At 39.2% G+C, this 19,988-nt stretch overlaps 1 protein-coding gene across 3 annotated transcripts in view; it reads left to right on the top strand.

Moving 5' to 3' along the window:
* The first annotated feature begins 2,945 nt into the window (after positions 1 to 2,945).
* Positions 2,946 to 19,988, top strand: part of spidr (scaffold protein involved in DNA repair) — a 42,076-nt gene continuing 25,033 nt past the window's right edge. For 2 of the 3 annotated variants that reach the window (XR_014889550.1, XM_085254937.1), the window contains exons 1-8: positions 2,946 to 3,141; positions 3,467 to 3,628; positions 3,725 to 3,788; positions 4,864 to 5,070; positions 7,148 to 7,287; positions 10,956 to 11,191; positions 11,832 to 11,941; positions 14,226 to 14,445. Coding sequence is in view for 2 of the 3 variants with exons in the window: in XM_085254937.1 (XP_085111063.1) it covers positions 3,127 to 3,141; positions 3,467 to 3,628; positions 3,725 to 3,788; positions 4,864 to 5,070; positions 7,148 to 7,287; positions 10,956 to 11,191; positions 11,832 to 11,941; positions 14,226 to 14,445 (1,154 nt within the window). In the remaining variant the exon portion in view is untranslated. The remainder of the gene's footprint in view (positions 3,142 to 3,466; positions 3,629 to 3,724; positions 3,789 to 4,863; positions 5,071 to 7,147; positions 7,288 to 10,955; positions 11,192 to 11,831; positions 11,942 to 14,225; positions 14,446 to 19,988) is intronic. The other variant, XM_085254936.1, reaches the window with a different exon arrangement.

The raw sequence follows: 19,988 nt of genomic DNA, 5'->3' as shown, positions 1-19,988 counted from the left end.
TTCATCTTTAATAAAACGATCAGCATTGCTGCTTTACCAGGTGTAACTATGAAGTTTAACTTCCAGGCATCCATGAAAACAAAAGTTATTACATTTAACGGAGTTAGAAGTTAGCAGGAAGCTAGCGGAAGTTAGCTCGCTAGTTTCGCTAGTTACCTAAGCATGATATTGCATGTTCTGACTGAGAGATTTCTGAAAAAAATCAAACGTACAGCTCTGCTATCACTTCCAACATAAATGAAGACGGGAAACTAAACAGCAGTGACGTTTGTAGGGTTACTGAAGTTGGGCTAGCTGGTATATAATGATGTGCTACGTGATCGCTAGCGACACAGCTATGTTAGCATAACATAAACAGTGAAGCTGGAGGACGAACACTAACACTTTTCCACTTATAAAGGTTAACGTGAAGGTTCTTCATGGTTAGAGACAAATGCAATCGCATGGCAGGATGCTGTAAATGGACCAAACTTCAGTCAGGAGAACAACTGAGATAATCCATCCACAATACGAGGTTAGTCATTAATATACTGCAGCAACATGGGAATAGAGCAGCTGCCAGAGAATTCAACATTAATGAATCAATGGTACAGAAGTGGAGGAAGCAAGAAGAATGAGTTTAATAAAGTTTGATTTATCTGACTGCTTTGTTTCGCTTAATGTGCCTTATAATCCCGTGCACCTTATGGTCCGAAAAATGCGTACTGCACACTGCAGTTTAATGTTGCAAAGCACCTCTTTTTAACTTCAGTGGATATTATACATGGTTATGCTCAGGATATGTCAGCCCATTTCTACTGGAAATGCCTTTTGGTTAAACTTTCAGCAAGGAATTTGCATTTGCACTGTTACATTTTTATAAAGCTTTAATGTACATAAAAACCAGCTTCTTGTTTAAGTGAAAATAAATGGAAGGTTGTCTTTTTGCGCTAGTAATGTTGTGGAGTTGTATTTTGTCTCGCATCAATTATATCGTCGGTTATATCGTTATCGCAAATTTTCAAATATATATCGTGATAAATATTTTTGGCCATATCGCCCTGCTCTACTCACAGTATTAGGGAGGAAATTGACAATCAGACAAATGTAATCTTTCCAGTGTGTCACCTAGGACCACCTAGGACCACCAAGGACCACCAAGCGGGAAGGAAAAACTCCCTTTTACAGACTGAAACCCCTGGCAGAACCAGGTGGTAAGGGGTGGTCATCTGCTGCAGCCTATGTACTTATATTTTGAAAAGAGGGTTGTAACTTCGCATGTAAATAAATATTTCCTTGTCTCTGTTATTCAGTGGTTATGCAGCAGGCGACTGTCTTCCTTAAACCACAAAACATGGAAGAGAAGATTCTTGGGTTGATTTTTTGAGCTGTGCTTTTAAGGCCTCCAAAATGCCTGGAACGACAGTCACATCATTGTTTTCCATCACAGTCTGAAGCACATATTTCGATCCAAATTTGTGACACAGTTCTTTATAGATTCGGATGTGCTAATTTTTTATTTTTACAGTATTTGGTACCGTAACTCAATTCTTCTACAATCCTCTCCTTCACATAAGTCACTATTTGATGAAAAAATATGTTTGCAACTGATGTGTAGGTTTTGCTAGCAGTGTGACAGACTAATTTTGCAAGACACAAGGTTAGAAAGGTCTGGTCAACTCAACATTTAAGAAGCAGTGGAAGTGGATATGTAGTCGAACATCCCAAGGAATTAGCTCCCTCTGTTGTAGAGGTCTCTGCACAGTCCTGCTCAAGATTTTTTACTTCAGTGATGCAAAAATCAAGATTGTGGCCATGCAAAGTTTAGCAAGCCAAGACTCATTTCATTGCTGTCATAATTTTCAAGCTCATATGGAGCCCTGGATCCTATCACATTCTTATTGTGTAAAAAGAACCTTTCACACAATATTTAAACCAAAATTTGTGATGGATAGTTCAGTTGCAGAAAAAAAGTGTTTAGATATTTTACTTAAAGTAGGTTAATAGTTCAGAGGTTGTACATTGTAATATATATGAAGTAAAATGACAGTTTTTAGAATCATATACATGACGTCATTGGATAACAGTTACTGATTTATTGCTGTCTATGTCTTTTTCATGTCGCAGCTATTGATTATTTTAACTATTTATATGTTGTTTAGTAGCTTGAGTTATAATAATCCACTTAATTTTCGGAATAATACATAACTAAAGCATTTTAAAAAGTAGTAAGAAGTAGAAGAGTAAGAAGTGCAATAATTGGATTCAAAATGGGAGTGGTTGTAGCTCAGAAAGGTAGAGCAGATCATCTACTACTTGGAAGGTTGGTGGTTTGCTGGTTGCTCTATTCTGCACGCCAGATACCCTTGGACAAGATATTGATTCCAAGTTACTTTCCGATGCATCCATCAGAGTGTGAATATGTGTCAAAGTGCTTAAGTGTTTGTATGTATGTCTGGGCTACTCTAACATTCTTTGTATGAATGGGAGAATGAGGCATAAAGGGCATTGAATGCTTGGGCAGGGAAGAAAAGCTTGAAAAGCTTAAAGACTTTTAAACAGTTACTGTTATTATTAAAGAGAAGGTCCCTTTGCTTCCATGCAAAAATGAGAAATGCATTAAAGAGGCTTCCACCATAGATTCCAATTCCAATTAATAATAATAATAATGATAAAAATAATAATGACAGTGTGATATGACTCTTTATAAAGAGTAGTAACTTGGCCTGTATATTTACTGTAGTAATGATTTTTGGACTTTTACCTGTATCAGTAGAATAATATACCCTTTGGTACGTATTTAAACTTGTGCAGTTCAGCCTAGTGCAGAAAAGCAAACTCAAGAAGAAAACTGTATTAAGAGTTTCAAGAAAAGTGAATCAATCTAAATTTTACAGGCATAACTGAGTGATTTGGTGTGAGAATCTCACCCATATCCGCCTCCGGTCCACGCTGGTGAGTTATGAAACGCACCTCCAGATTGGGTAAGCGCCACTAGTTTGTTCCTGCGCTTAGCAAACTAGTGAGGGAGGAAACACCGGTAACTTCACAAAGATGGGTTCGAGATATATTATATTTCTAATGACGCTTTGGGGACACGCACACAGACCACTTCAGTAACTCTGCATTGACTGTTTTTTTTTCTCAATGAGTTCCAGGAAGGTAAGAAGTCTGGTAACTAGCTAGCCAGTTAATGCTACTCAATGGAGTATAGCTAGTTAGCTTTAGCAGCCCATGTTATCCGGTTTTGCCCGCCCACAGCGGAAAGGGGTTTACTAGCCAGGCATGTGTTGCTAGAATCATATTTTAACTATTAATAACAGCAAATATAGCCACTGTCATTTGTAATTCAGTTGTCAGAGTAAATACAGGTGAAATTATCATTAAAGCCTCCAGCAGGGTTATCTTAGCAAAAACCGTTAAAGGCTTTTAAAAAAATTATTATTATTAAGCTAACCCCTTTTACTTCTTCATTAATTTTCTGCAGCGTAAAAGGTACTCCAGGGACATAAAGTGCGTTTTCTTTCCCGATGATATCCAAAATGCTCTCCCGAAAGTGGGCAGGGAGCCCTCTTCGCTCTCTTCCCTTTCATCCGCTAAGAGCTGGGAGAAGTGTGGAGACAGTTTTTTGGATAGTCCGGTGACAAAGGTGATAAAGATCAACAGCTTTCCGTCCATCTCTTAGCATTATCACCCTGCTACTCCCAACTGTGTTCATACTGTGGATTTCTATTTTTTGTTGCAGATCATTCCGTCTTCAGGAAGAAAAATATCTACTCTAAAGAAGCTGAAACAGTTGTCTGCTGCAGGTATCTTGCTCAGTTTGCTGGCCTTTTTTGCTATGGTCCATCTCAGACTTTTCTATCTTCTATCTTACCTCACAACTTTTAATACTCTGTAAGTACCTCATACTTAAGTGTACAGTACTGTTCACAAGTCAGGGCCCACTCATTTCTTTTAAATTTGTTAGGAAAATGGGAAATATGTACAGCAGTTATAAAATTAGTTAGTCTGTGGCAACAGGTAGCTTCCTTATAATAGCTGTCCGAAGCTTTCCAGAGGAAAAGAAATATCTAATGTATGACGTTTCAGAGGGCTTTTACTTTGAAATGCACAATTAGACTGGGTGACACTGTGAGGGTGTATCCTATTACTCCAGGGCAATTACTAAGTAGAAACAGGAAGTTTCCTTATCATAGCTTTCTGAAGCTTTCCAGATGAAAAAGAGCTCATATATGCCATTTCTTTTACTTTGAAATACAAAATCATACTTTTTGGTTATTGACTGGAAAACACTTTAGGGGTGTGTGCTCTTAATCTAAATTGAAATTAGTCTGTGGAAACGGTGAATTTCTTGTACACGTTTTTTTAAAATGGAAATGTTTAAAAAGGGTTATTAATATATTTGTCATATTTGCATATTTTTAGTTGTCATTTGAAATTTACTTTTCATATTGATTTCTGTATCATTGCTTATTTAATGAATCATTACATAATTAATGACAGATTAAATGTACTGGTCAATCTTGAAATCACCTTCACCTGAAGATCACTTTTAAGTGGGTTTCTCTTAACGTGATACCTAGTATATGCGCACATAACACAAAACATGGGGCATGCTTGATTTATAGTAATTATTAAAACATGTGCAAACCTAAATGGAAATAGTATCTGAGGCAAAAACAGAGTTTGTACAATTCTAACAAGCTAGAAAGTCAGTATTTATACAGCCACCTTTATTTTTCAGCACAGCCACAACTGTTATAGGCAAGCTTTCTTGTAATTTCTTCAATAGTCTTCAGAAGTAAGTCTCCAGTTTTAACAAGCACCTCATAGTGATTCAATTCGAACATTGCATTGTCCCCTTCTGTATGTGTTTCCCAGTTCAGAGCAGTTCCCCTCACCGTGAGGAGGACCCAGTGAACATTGCATGGAGCTCCAGTGACTCTGAGCAGCCTGATGATGAGACCCAGGAGCAGCATCCATCCAGAGTTACTGCACAGAGGCAGCAGCAGTGTCACAGTCGAGGGAGACCCACAGCTTCCACTCAGTCTTACAGCAGAGCACTGCTCATGCTCAGCACTGATAAAGGTATAAAATTAAGTTGTGACTTGCTGAGGGAGAAATTTTACATTTCAGGTTATTCTAACTGAAGTTCACCTTTATCTTCAAAATTTCTTCTTTTTTTTTGTCAATTTTTTAACGACAAAACAAATAGTTTCTGACCTTTGGAGGTGCTTTTATGGTCAAACTAGCGCATTCTTTGTTTCAGTCTTTATGACAAAAAAACATATGTTGGTGTACTATCAGTCTTCTTCATTTACAGTTACTTTTTTTACAGTTTGCCATTTTTAGAAACTCAAAATGAATTGGACAAACCAACATAACATTTAAATGTAAAAGTAGTTCTTAATATTTAGCTGAAAATCCTTTATAGTCCGTGACTGAGTACTAGAACCCATGGACTTTACTAAATGCTAGTGATGGGATTTCCGGCTCTTTTTAGAGAACCGGCTCTTTCGGTTCGGCTCACTAAAAAGAGCCGGCTCTTTCGGCTCCGAACCGGCTCTTCAGGTTGTTTTGTTGCTTTAATTAATTTATTATTAACAACAATATAAAATTATGCACAAAAGGAATCACTAATGTAAAAAAAAGTGGTTTTATTTATATATGTTTATATATAAATATATGCGGTGGCCCCTAGAGACAAAACACGTACAAACTCCAAAACACATTTCTAGTATGAACTGAACTTCCAAAACAGAGCTACCTAGATCACTTAAATTACACAATTAAAAGCATATGTGTATTGTTTGTGTATTTATACACAAGCATTCATATATAGTCAAATAATAATTTAAAAAAAATGTTCATTTACCTTTTGCTACCACACACCAAATCCGGTCGTTGGTACTTGCTGGCTTGTGTAGCCACTAGGTAACAAAAGTTCAACACTGCCCCTAGCATCCTGGAGCAGTTCTGTTATCTTTTGTACGTGTTTTGAGTTTTTATGTGCTTCTGAGTTTTTATGTGTTTTGGAGTTTGTACGTGTTTTTACGTGTTTTGGAGTTTTTACGTGTTTTGGAGTTTTGAGGGTGAGAGAAAAAAAAAAAAAAACGGCTCTCGATAAGAAGCCGGCTTGCGTCGTTCACGTCAAAGAGCCAGCTCTAAGAGCCATTTTATTCGCGACCGACCCATCATTATTAAATGTGCTGTGTTTCCTCCCTTGAGATGTTCTGGTAGGCCTTTACTGCAGTCACCTTCAGTTGCTGCTCGTTTGTGGGTTTCTCTGCCTTCAGTTTTTTATTTAATAACTGAAAAGCGTCCCTTATTCACTCGAGATCAGGTGACAACCGTTTCTTTGCTCTTGGATTGCTATTGCAGTATGTTTTGGGTCATTATCAAGTCAAGTCAGGTGGCTTCATTGTCATTCCAATCATGTGCAGTGGTACAGCACACAGTGAAACGAGACAATGTTCATCCAAGACCATGGTGCTCTATATGACATATAACAGACAATCAACACAGGACTACATAAAGTGCAATGTGCAAAAATTGTCAAAAAACACAACAAAAACAGTGCAACACCAGAGAGAACAGAACAATACAGACACAACAGTGCAATTGAAATGTGCAAAAGAGTGAGTATTGTGCAAAAAGTGAAAGCACGTCTTTATTGTAAACTTTAACTCCTCGAGAAAGTTGTCTTCTGTTGTTTTCCAGCTCCGTTGGTGTTGCTGAGCTGATCAGTGCATTCCTGCTTTCCAAGAATGGGCTAGTTGGACTAAGTGTAGTATTGGCTATAATTCGGGACTAGTTAATGCACCGCTTTTGTTAAACCCCTTGAATCAAAATCTCAAAGTGTGGCCTTCAATCAGATTTTCATTATTTAACCTACTGTGCTGGTGTACAGATGCAAATTTACAAAAAAATGCTTATTGTCTGTAACGCTGGGTAATACAGTAAATTAACTAATTTCTTAGAAAGCTTAACTGTTCCTTTAACTCAGTCTACTTTGTGGTCCATTTCCAGATTTTTCTTAGTAAAAGCAATTGACTTAAGGTGATAAACTTCTGTTATATATTAACAGCTCAGTTATCTCTATAGTCTGATAAACGCCATAAGATAAAATTTACAGCACTAGCACAGCTCTTTCTTTCATTCCTAGATGACCTTCCCGTTATTGACACAGACAGCGACCTGGGTGATGAGTCTCAGGAAGATGTTGAAAAGCACAGTGGGCAACAAATCTCAGACTGTGATTCCTCTGAAGAGAAGCCAAATGACTTCCCTTCTAAAACTGAAGATGTAAGTAAACCTTAAACTATCTGTGCCGTGAAAGTGTTTTTTTTTTTTTTTTAAAAACACCTGCATAGTGAGGCACACTGATCTGTAGATCAGTGCTGTTTGTGTTAGGGGACACTAGGTGGGGCTATATGCCTTCCTAAGCTCTTAATACCTTAGTCCAGTATATTACCAACTGTGTTTCTAATTATCAGCTGACTGCCAGTTGATGCATTTGTCTAAGAAGTGCTCATCTGTGTGTTTTAACAACTTTTCTGGCGTCCTGCTGGAGAATACTGTTCGCTGCTAATCTGATGGTTTTGTTTGCAGCTGTAGCAGATGCTGCATGAAAGCCTGTGTTCTTGCAAGATACTATGTAGATATTATATTTTAGTGTTTGTCTCAAAGTTGTTGTTTTTTTTTTTGTTTTTTTTTTTCAGTAATTTTTTGTTCAGTTTGTCGCAGTTGAATGTTTAGCCTTGAAACCACTAGGTGGAGCGTTGTCTCAGCCATGTTTTGATGTCCTAAGAAGGCCCCATAGGCTCAAACCAGAGTAGTTTCTAGATTCAGGTTATGTTCTGTCAAAGTTCAGAAGCTGAGCCAGCAGTAAAACACAGGTTTAATGTGAAGGGCAAAGTAGATCTGAACACTGGGGCTAATTTATGCGTGACGTGAAACTCACAAAAAAGCACTTGCCTCTCTTTAAGTACAATATGTAAAGAATTGCATAGTTTCCACTCGTGTTATTTATAGAAATAAAAACACTGTAGAGCTGCGACACAGAGAAAATGGAAATTATTGAGTAATATTTGAACCTTTCAGGTTTACAAATGTGCAGATTTGCGCTCCTTTTTTATACTTTGTCAAAGTAAATTAAATATTTTTGAAGTGTTTGTTCTTTTTTTTTTCTTAAAGCCAAAACACAAAACATAATTCATGCAAACTGAACCATCAGATTCAACGGTGTAATGAAAGATCCCCCCCCCCACAGTGGCTCGACTGCTCCCGCTCACAAGCCATTCAGAGGTACTGTTTGTTGAAGGCAGGGCTGGCATGGTGAGAATGTACAAGGACCATAGACCACACACATGCAGTTTAGTTGTTAGAGCACATATTACAATTTAAAAAACAAAAAGATCAGCAGGTTGTGGCAAAACTGAATGAATGCGGTTGACTAGATAGCAGTTTGTGAGAACACCGTTGAACACGAGGATGGGTCAGATTGAAGCCGGTGATCATTTGTCTCGGTACTGGTATAGCCTCTGCCTGTCGCTTACAGTCCTTTTATTGAGGCTGCAAAAAGCACTAACTTGATATATCGAGAGGAAGCCTGACGAGAGATTAACATCAGTCCCGCAGACCCCAGCTACTTCCTCTTGTCACACTTATAATTTGCTGTTATCAGCTCTTTGGGGTCAAAAAAATATAAGATCAACAAACAGGAGGCTTGTGGTCAGAGGGCCTCTAGAAAGAAGCCTTTAGAGTCCTACTTTTATAGTTTAATGTAGTCGCACTGAAATATGTGCACGGGGTAGTTTTGGCAGATCAAATGTTACATATTTGAAAGGAATAGTACGTAGCTTTCTTGCATCCGATTATCAGTGGGATTAAATTTAGTATATGCACAGTAAATATTGACTTAATTAGAATATCAGAATGTTCTGGCCTATTTGGACTTTTTATTTGCTGCCCGGAAAGCTCACTTACACATTTCCAATTGTAAATCAAACCGGATCTAACAGGATACGGGAGGGGGAGGGGGGAAGGATCCTAATCCTAGGCAAAATTTACTACTCCAGATAAACGCATGGCTGAGTCACTTAATGTGCCCCTGCCAGATTTCTGTGTTTTTGTACTAGCCGCTAAGAGAGGACAGGCGGAGCTGTATAGGCGACTCCGCGCTTCAAGGCCAAAGGGGATGGCTGCTTCCCAGATGAAGTGTGTTGCTCGGTCCGACACCCACCGACATCGGCGCTTAAAGGGTCAACCACCCACACCACATAAGAGCTCGAGAAGGGCTATAAACAACTTTTTTACTACTGTTTGTTCAGGAGAACTTGAGTGAGTGGAAGAGGCTGCGTAGAGCTGTGTACTTATAATGCTTTCAGTGCTGGTGAAAACATTTTTGAGCCGGGGCCAGGAACATAGTGTTCCTTTTTCTCTGTAGCTGGTTGGAGTGTGACGTCTGCTGGCACGCTGCCTAGCAGGGTCAAGTTGATTCAAAGAAGAGAGCATATTGGCTGACAGGGCCTGGTATGCTGGTCTTGTCTGCACATGACAGGAACTCAGGTTTCTCGTGGATTTTTCCATGAGAACAGATTCCTTCAGGTGTAGCCAGCAATGATACAGCAAGAAAGATTGTTTAGTGCACTAATTTGACAATTAATCAGCCTGACTGCATGTCGGTGTATCATCCTCTTGATTTTTGATATTGATTTTATTGTTTTTATTAATCATTAATTACTCATGAATATGTTACAGGTGGATGAACCCTTTTAAAAGCGTTACTTTTTGCCTTTATATATAATATACACACTTACACTTTTATAGGGATGGGTGCTCCTATTGTTGAAATGTGTGTATGTGCAAGCAATAAGCTTAGACTTCTGATTGCTTTAAACACTGTTTCAGACAGTTTTTCTATTTCAGCTCTGTACAGGGAGAGGATATCCTGGTGATTAATGCAGCAACCTCACTCACCTGCTGACACCTTCTGTTTACAAGGGTCAGCCAATCAGAAGAAAGGGGAAGGAATTTAACACTAGGAGGGTCATTTTGACCGCAGTAACAACAGCAGTAATAGCAAAGGTATCATTTCTTGAAGAAGTTAGGTTGTTAATTTTCATCTAAATTTTTATAATATTAAGGAAGATTTGACAAAATACATATTTAAGATTCATTTTAAGGGGTTTTATTAGTTTTATTAATGATTTACAGCATTTTCTTACAGAATGTGAAATAAAAAATATACATTAGAATAAATGTAAATGAGATTGAATTGACCTCACAGGTAGCTGTGCTCTGGATTTACTTTACTTGCTCTGCACAGCCAGCAACCTGCCCTGTTCGGTCAAACACTCCCCGCTCTGCTCCAACTCATCATGTGCCCAGCAATAATTATTCATGTGTTATCTAACTACAGTCACTCTCTATATGTATTTATCAGTCACATCTACCTAGCTGTAACTCGTTTTGTGACAGGCTTTACCTCACAATGTGTGTAAAGAAATCATGTTTCTAAGCAACATGCTGTGCTGCAGTAGTGGTTTTACATTACATAACATTTCGGCTTTGGTAAAAGTTGTCCTAATTCTTTTGATCGCCCACACCCCAAAATTGAGTATTTGATGAATAAGCCAATTTTTGAAAATGGCAGAAAATATGACATGATTGAATTTTAATTTAACAAACCTACAGGATTTTTAAAATACCAAAGGGCTCAAAATGAACCCATGGCAGTTTCTAGTATGAAGTTTTTTGAGAGGTTGCACCAAGACAAATAAGGGTTACTTTGAGATGTAAATCATTCAGAGTGTGTTTAGAGTCCTAGAAGAGAAATGTGGAGCTGGATGTCAGCATATAACATACAGTTGCATTTGACTGCAGTTGAGCATTTTTAACATTTTCATTCAAGAATGTCAAACTACAAAATTACAACTGTTCTCCACGTCAAATGCTTACTTTGTTCCCAGGTTAAAGAGCTTGAGATCTCAGGGTATGTGTCTGATGGAGAGGATATTGGCAGCCCAATGACTTCAAGCAGACTGGACTCTGAGATCTTTCCTTTCCAAACTGGTGAGGGCAGCAAAAAGTCAATCAGCAACTGGGTGAGATCTGCTCAGGCGATGCTGCAAACGCCCCAGAAACCAGTCAATAGACAACCCAAGACTCCAGAAGACTCTGCCAAAAAGAGAAGAAAGTTTCAAAGGTGTGACTTTTGTTCCAGTCCACTGTTTTTAAATGCCTAGTACCTCTGCTGATACGCAGCATATGAGCGTATCATATTACTGCACCGAATTTAGTTTTATAGAAGTTTGATATCAGTCAAGTTACATAACATTAACCTCACACAGGTGAGCCTTCAAAATTATCATAAAGTTATGTCAGTGACGCTCAAGAAACCGCACTGGTCTTTGCAGCCTTCATGGAGTTAGAGTTTCTGCAGGACGGTGTTAGTTTTAATAAAAATTGCACCTGAGCGTATAATATGTGTGATAGTGCATTGCTTCACAATACGAACAAACAAAGCAAGATGTATTGCTTGCAGCCAGGTGATAGACAGACTTTGGTGACAATGTTTCCACGGCAGAACTGATGATGAAAGGGACACCTGGTGGCACAATGTGGGTGCTAAATGTCGTTTGCAATCTCTAAGCCCACCAAATCTGACAGATGGCTTTCTGTAGTCTTTGACAGCTGGTTCTGTGCATCAGAAAATCTTTTACTTCACTTTGAAATAAACATTTCTGCTTGTGCGTTGGTTAGACTGCTTGCGCTCTGTGAGTTTATCACATTACATCATCTACCTCTGTGGGGGTGGGGGGCGTGCGCGTGTGTGTTTTTCACAGTGGAGGTCTGGCAGAAAGGCTGAATCGACTTCAGTGCAGGCAGAGGTCAGCTATCAGCTTCTGGAAGCACCAGTCCATCTCTGGTTCCTCGGCAGCAACAACCACAACAGGTGATCCACGTCACACGAGTCCTCTGCCAGATCACACCAGGATCATACACACATAAACCTGTGAATCATCACTTAAAGTTTAACAGTGAACTTTGATTTGTGAGTGGGATGAAGCCTGGCTGAAAGGTGTGATTTTTTTTTTTTTTTTTTTTAACCATACATGTGATTGTACTTAGGGGCCACGCTGAGGAAATGCTGGCTGAACTGTGAACTCGACATGTAGGTGACAGGAAGCTGCTTGCCTACCTTTTTTTTTTCTTTTTTCCTTTCCGCGGCGTACCAAACCACTTGCATTGTCTTGTTGTTAAGTATCTCCTCGTAATAGGACATGAGCATTGACTCAGAGGTGACAGTTGATTGTGGAAAATGAAAACGCCTACCTGATCTAACTTAGAGTTTGTGGTCAGTCGATGGTTTGACTAGCGTAACGAGCTACGAAGATGGGTTGAAATGTAGGAGTTTATTTTGACTTGACCTGGTTTCGAAGTCTAATCAATATTTGATCTTTCTTTTGTCTTTTTTGCACAAAGACTTTTGTTTGTTTAGTCTTTTCAACCCATTAACGTCACATGGCTGACATCAGGATTTTTTTTAAATATAAAAAAATATATATCTTTTGGTGCAAAATGTTCTTTTTCCAGAACATTTTTCACAATTTAATCTGCTACACTCAACCCGCAAACTGCAGGCCAAACAGTCACCATGGAATCAATGGTTCAAATCACCAATTAAGTAGCATTAAAAGTCATGTTTTCAGCCTCATACAAAGGCAGTTTTGGCCTCTCTGAATAATTTCCTTCATTATAATATATATATATATATATATATATATATATATATATATATATATATATAGAGTGAACTTCTTTCTGACTCATACATTTGGATGTTAATAAGGCTCAGAGTTCACAGAATGGCCAATTTGACTGACACGTGTGAAGACACACATGTACAGAGTGTCTCTGTCTCCTAGGCCTCTCTGCTAATTTGGACCTGGTTTGCACCTCTCCACCACGTTTGTGTAGTTGGTGCCTTTCGGAGCATTTTAATGGCATTTATCTGGTAAATGCTACGCTGTGTGGTAGAGTTCAGCCGAGGAGTTTGTGCTTCTGTTTTGTTGAGTGAAATTCTGGCATTTTAAGCAAGATTTAGCAGGTTATGGATGCAGGTTGCTAAAGCCTCAGTCACATAGGCCTAGACACTTGTCTGCGATGCCCTTGAAACTTCTGGTCAAAAGGAAAAAAATGTGCATTCCCGACTCATTGCGAGTGTTTCTTGGAGGTTGCTGTCTGTTGCTAGGTGAACCTGGTCACGAAGATGGTACTGCATTAAAAAACCTTCTTGTGATTGCTTTTGTTGCCCATGGTTTGCATGACGCACATCGAATTTCTCTGCAGACAGTGCTAGCTAGCTGCTGAGCAATAGTGAAAACTGAAAAAGTGCAACGCAAACTGGAAATGGAGAATGTTCGTGAAACTAACACGTTTTAAAAGGTGCTACTTTCACTTTTAAGGCAAACAGTCTGTTCCCGGTTTGCCACCTCAAGGCGCTTTATATTGTAAGATAAATACCCCACAATAAAACAAGTATGCAGGTGTTGAGTTGTTTCCTAAAATATTGAATTTGCAGGTCAAGAGGAGGACTCGAGTATTCTCTCGGTTTTGGAGTGCTGCCTGGTGTTATTGTAATGATTTTGTTATTTGGGATCTCAATGCACAGAGCACAAATGAACCACTTAGCATTCATGTTTGGACAAATGCTTGTTAAAACCTAATACCTCTCCAACAGTCTCCTTGATCTGATTCATTCGTATCATATTAAAATTCCCCCTCTGGCCACTTACCTACACACACACAATGAGCTGCATTGACTTTGCCCCTTCTCTTCTGCAATTTTAACAATTCAAAGCAATCAAGTTTACACACTTCGCTTTCATGATGCCAAGTCTCCCTCCTATCTCGCTTTGGTTTACAGCTGCAGGGCATCGTTGTGATTTGCTCTTCTTAAGTATCTCTGTGGACTTTATAGTTCACGCCAAGCAATCAGCGTTGTGGTGAAATTCCAAATATTTGTGCAGTCATCCATTGGGATTTACTGCGTCTCGTATCCAGCTCAGGCTGAGTCAGTAACAGCTTTACAGATATGCAATGCAAGTTGTTCTGATGCTAAAAAAAATTTTCATAATGAATAATGAGTCCCACAGAGAGCATGAGTACACTGTGTACACAGACACACACACACAAGCATTAAACATCTGTGTTGTTGTTGTTGCTCTGATCTCCAGTGGACAAGGCTGGCGTGCTGGTGCTCGAGGTACTGGAGGTTCATGAGGAGTGCAGCATGCAGTTGGCGCACTGCGAGCACCACCAACCCCCCGGAGACGGCCACCAACACATTAACCCGGTCTCTGAGGAGAGCGCTCGTATGTTGGTGTTATTCAACAGAGAGACAGCTGCACAGCTGATTCCTGCACCCAGTGACATCATCCACATATATCCACCATGGTGAGCAGATGGTGCACTGGGCACACTTTTAAAGCTGACCCCTTTCATTATTTTCTGTTACAAAGTTATAGTTACATATTAAACATGGCTTAAGTTTCAAAAGGTCAGTGTATATAAGAATAATTCCAGTGAGCCAAAACCTTGGACTGCAGGTGGCTCCAGTTTTTTCTACTTTTAGCTCTCTGTGATGTCACTGAGAGCAGATATTCCTACTATGGTGGTATCAGTCAGAAAACGAGCATAGAGAACTCTCTTAGCTGCAGTTCAAACATGAGGGATAGCCATTCAGAAGAAAGCTGGGCCTTACCCAGAACTAAACAGTTCATTTTATTTTTTAAGATATTTATTTTTGGGTTATTTGACAGTTCAGGAGTGAAGAAGTAGACAAAAAAAGAAAATACGCAGCAAAGTGCTGCAGGTTGGACTCGAACCCAAGCTGCTACATTTCAACCTTAAGAAATATGGCCGCCTAAACAACTTGTTTTAAAAAGAAGACAAGCTGAGGCCCACTAACACACCAGAGTTCAGTATAAGATGAATAAGGTTTAATTTGAACTGTGAATAATGCAGAGTTTGTTTATTTATATTTTTTCTGGTGTTAATAGTTCTGTGCTGTGAGCAGCTGTAAGCAGCGTTTTATTTTTCCACTGCGCCACTTAAACTGATAGTGAAGATGTGCTCAGTCTGTGGTTAACACATCATAGTTACTTTAACTGCTCCACAAAAAAGCACCACATTTACCAGTGGAAAGCTTTTAGTGTTTACATCAGCTGTGACTTCTCTGATGCACCTGAAAATACAGCACTGAAGTGTGAAATATGGCTGATTTGTGACGGTACAAACAAGGAGACCGAGCTGAAACTAAACTTCAGACCACAAATATTCAGACAGAACCGACAAAGTATTAAGAGCTTAAAACTGGCAGATAGTTTACATTGGTGAAGACAAGGAAGTAAACTGGTACAGTTGCCCTTGACCAGCCCTGCTACTTAGTGTCTTTGTACAGATAGAGGCAAGGTGTGTGGGGGAAAACATGTAAGACATGTACACTTGTGAATACAAGACGATCCTATTGTGTCAAAACTAGTTTGCAGCCATTGTTATGATGTGCAAAGGTCAAAAATACAGTAAAGAGAATTAACTCTGGACCAAATTTTGAGGAAAGATTTTTTTTAAAAGTACATAATCTTATGTTATTTTATGATTTAAAATAACAATGAATGTTTTTTTTAAATGTTTAATGTCCTAATTTTTTTAAACTCTTATATTATTAGGCACATGTGGTTGAATCTGGGCATGTGGTGCTGGAGGGTACTTGGTTAAATTTAGAGGTCCCATGTAAATGTCAAAAAATGCAGAGAAGAAGAAATTCCTCACACTGAGAAGCAGATGGTCAAACGACAGAAGAAAAACCTCTGTTTTATTTTTTTTTAATGGAATAATGGATGAATTATATCTTCTGTAATAGGCACATAATTAAATTTTAAGAATTAGAGCATTTTTTCTGTTAATGTCTAAAATAACACTGGGACTGGGTGACACATTTGGGGAGTTATATCGGTCAGTGAAACCATTTTTTCCCCCATCTTTGGTTTTTCTTTCTAAATCATCTCTTGGCCGACGCTCAAAACCTACAGAGCAAAATACACTGTTGCGGGCAATTACTCAATGCACGAGTGACACAGTACATGCAGGGCAAGGAGCTCAGAAGACACTGAATAGGAGGTTTGCTGGAAGTTGCACGTCGAAAATCTTTCAAGTTGTACAACTGTGTGTTTTTAAGTGTTAAAACTTGGTGTTCTCATTTTACAATAGTAAATACTCGAGAGCCAGATGTGAAGAACAGTGCCTCACATGGGGGGATTGTTTTTGGGATTGTTTGGGAGTTGGAGCGAGGTAGCGGTTGACTCCAGCTGTTGGGGGTTTGGGTTGATCTGGAATATCCAAGCTGGCGGAAGCGCAGGGGCCTCCTCAGCGCTCTGACGTCACAAACAGCTCCAGGGAATGCTTCACATTCCTCTTCCTGGCAGTAGTTAGGTCATTTCCAGCAAGCCGGGGAAAAAACACAGTAGGATTATTTTCTGGAGCATTTGGGAGTAGAGAGTGGAGGGAGCCAGAGGCCTGAGATTGAAAACACATGGTGGTTTGAGAGGATCTCTGGCTTTAGCACCTCTCCTTTCCTGTTTTATTCTCTTCAGCCACAACCATTTACTCCTTCAAAGCATTATTTTTGCGTGTATCTTAAAATTTTTCTGTTTGTGTGTGGGGTTGACAGTTTAAATCAATCAGTATTCTGCCTGTATAAAAGCACATCATAACAGCAAGAAAAAGTGGATGTTCTCTGAGTCTAATGTTAACAGCTACAGGCCAGGCCAAAGTGGAAAAAACACAGAAATTAGATGAGCAGCCTGTCTGGTAAAATTCCTCTTATCAGTTTCCTGTGCGACACTCGAGGGGTTAACCACCCCCATAATTCCTGCAACGAGTAGTTTGACTCCTCCCACCTCCCACGCCTTGTTTTAAGTGGGCCAAGGCCCGAGCGGAAATACCTGCAGGGATTATTCACTTACAAGCTGTGACGCAAGCAGTCAGTGCCGCTCCTTAACCTGGCTACCTGTCTGATGATGACAACTGCCCACTCACCTGTTCACAATGGATCATGCTTCCTGTAAGGGTGTTGTTCATGTGAATATGAACAGCACGTTCTGCTCTGCTAAGATTAGAGTACGGCTTTTACAGATTGTTGTTGTGATCTCTTGTCAGATAACGATCGCTGAGGCTTAATCGTTGCTTGTCTTGCGCTTGTTTAGTTTAGTTTTGTTTTTTTTTAAGGTTGGCAAAATTCAGCTGTGGTGGAAAAAAAAAACTAATCCCATCATCAGAGTAAACAAGGTACCGTCGCTCTAAAAATACCACACTTCAAGTTGAAAGTCCTGCATTCAGAAGTTTTATTTGTATAAAAGCACTGGCATACATTATTTAAGGTATTCAGAACATGCAAATTTATTTAAAGTACACCAGAAATACTTACACTCACTCAAACCACACAGGAATTGGTTTAAATGCTGCTGAACGACAAAAAGAAGAAACCAGATATTCAGATAACGATACTATTGTATTGATGCATTAAAATGTAAGTATTATTTTAATAGTGTAGATCATATAACTCCTTTATTTTTGGTAACATTGCATCATGTACTATGTACTGACATTTCAAATGAATTCAGGTCAATTCAGTTTTATTTATATGGTGCCAAATCATAAAAACAGTTGCCTCAAGGTGCTTTATAATGCAAGAGAAAAACCTACAGGTTTAGAGATACAACTTCAACACTCACGCGCTGTTCACTCCACTGTGAGCAAACAACTGGTGACGGTGGGAAGGAAGAACTCCCTTTTAACAGGAAGAGACCTCTGACACGACCAAGCTCAGGGAGGCACAGCAATCTTCTACAACTAGTTGAAGTGAGGAAAAAGGAGACCATAGGGAGATGAAGAAAAAACACAAACCACTGAAAAGAGAAGACACAATTTCATGATATGCAGTAGTGATATATTTAAAAAAAAATAGGCAGGGGATACACTGTGCGTCACAGGAAGTAAAACAGTAGCAGCATAGCTAGGGGTCCTTCAGGTTTGCAAGATACAACTCTAACTATCACAAAGGAAAGGGTTAAACTTGACCTTAAAAGTAGCATGTGTATGTTTCATGAATCCAAACTGGGAGCTGGTTCCACAGGATAGGATCCTGATAGCTATGAACTCCGTGAACCTGTCAGTCTACAGTCTGAGAGTAAAATGCTCTGTTAAGATAAAATTACAATATAAGGTCTTTAAAATATCACAGAGATTTCATGGTAGTGGTTATTTTAAGTGGAGACCACCAGAACTCTGCACAATATCTTACTCTTAATCCTACAGTTTTGATTTAGCATTAAAAGCTGTAGACTGGGGGCAATTTGTGTTCATAAAGCTAGCATAGTGTGTCTTGTGTCATAATTTTATGCCACTATGAACTCATATGCTTGTGACACAGCACCTCTGTCTTCTCAGGTGCAACAAACTGCCCTGCTGATAAGCATCTTGCTTTATTAGCCCACTGCTTGGCTGGAAAGCAGAGGAAATACTAGTCTGCACTGTCAAGTGATACTGAATCCGAACAAGTTGAGGCTGTGGTAGAAAATATCCCCTGTGCAGGGTCTCTGGCCCCAAAAAGTCTACTATCCTTTGTTTTATGATATAGAGCCACCAAGAAAGGAAAAACTTCTTTTCATATATGTGTACTTGATATATACCTGCCATTAAGAGGGTAGATTATTTTGCAGTGGATGAATCACAGATGTCTCCACCTGCACTGGTAAAAACCCATTACTGGATTTTCTCCATAGTCATTGTGTAGTTGGTAGTCTTGCATGACAAAAATGCTCCAGGGGATGGAAACAATGCCAGTAACAGTATGTACAGTCCAGCGTAATCAGGGACAACACTTTGGCAGGAACTCATACTTGTGTGGTTTAGCTTTTTTTTATTTCTTCTTTTGCTGTCAAACATGGCTCTACTTTACAGCTACAGTCTGTTTAATAAAGACATGTGGAAGTGGACAAGTGTAAAATATTAGAAACACTCATCAGTACTATACAGTAAGGACTATAAAAAAAATAAAGCCTCCAAACTGACCAGCAAATAAAGTAATTCCTGTAAATCCAGAACTCTCAAAGTCTGAACTCTTTAAGGTCACATTAGACTCCCTTTCATTAAATGTGGGTGCACATAAACCGTGTGAATCTAATAATTTGGCTCATAAATTCTTTCCCACGGTGTTTTCATTATATGTCTAAACAAATAGTCCCCCCCTCCACACTTATCTGCGTGTTTAAGTATCACCACACGTCTTGGGCGAGCTGCGACATGCACAGAGGTTCCAGTCACAGAGTGCATTTGGCCCTGACTCAGCGATAAGCCGTCATCACGGTATTATCAATGTTACATGTGGAAAAAGTCGTAATTTATACTTACCAACAACACAGTGCTATATAATTACTGTTATCCTACTTTTTTTCTTTTTTTTAAGCTGGTGCCACTCAGATTTATGTCAATGAGCCAAAGTACCAGACCTGAGGTGGTTTTTTTTGCTTTTGTTTTTTTAGGTTTTAAAGGAGTGGTTCAGCATCTCTGCCACTTACAGATGAGTGAAATCTAAGCTGATAACAGTAAAAAAATTAAAGCAAGATCAGCACGTCAGGTCACACATACACACACTTTGAGCTTGATTTTTTATCAGTTCACTCTCAGGCTTGTTGACTGTGACGACTGAAGTATTTTTCCACACATGACATCACATTTGGAAAGTATTCTCACCCGCATCCCCCAGATTGAGCACTGCGACATGTAATTACTTGGAAATTTTGTCTTTCACTAGGTAAAGTAAAAGAGGACGCATGCATCCGTTGCGTTCTTCTCTCGTCTTGGAGGAGGTTAACGTATTTGAACTTGTACTTTGTGCTGGGTGGTACGCAGCGAACAGACCTGTGGAGGTGGCTGGT

Source organism: Mchenga conophoros, linkage group LG18 (genome assembly GCF_057382185.1).
Source record: "Mchenga conophoros isolate Kocher_MC1m ecotype Shallow Benthic linkage group LG18, M_conophoros_male_GT1.1, whole genome shotgun sequence".
Taxonomy (NCBI): domain Eukaryota; kingdom Metazoa; phylum Chordata; class Actinopteri; order Cichliformes; family Cichlidae; genus Mchenga; species Mchenga conophoros.
Note: the sequence above shows the minus strand (reverse complement) of the source record. Positions and strands in the feature narration are given on the sequence as shown.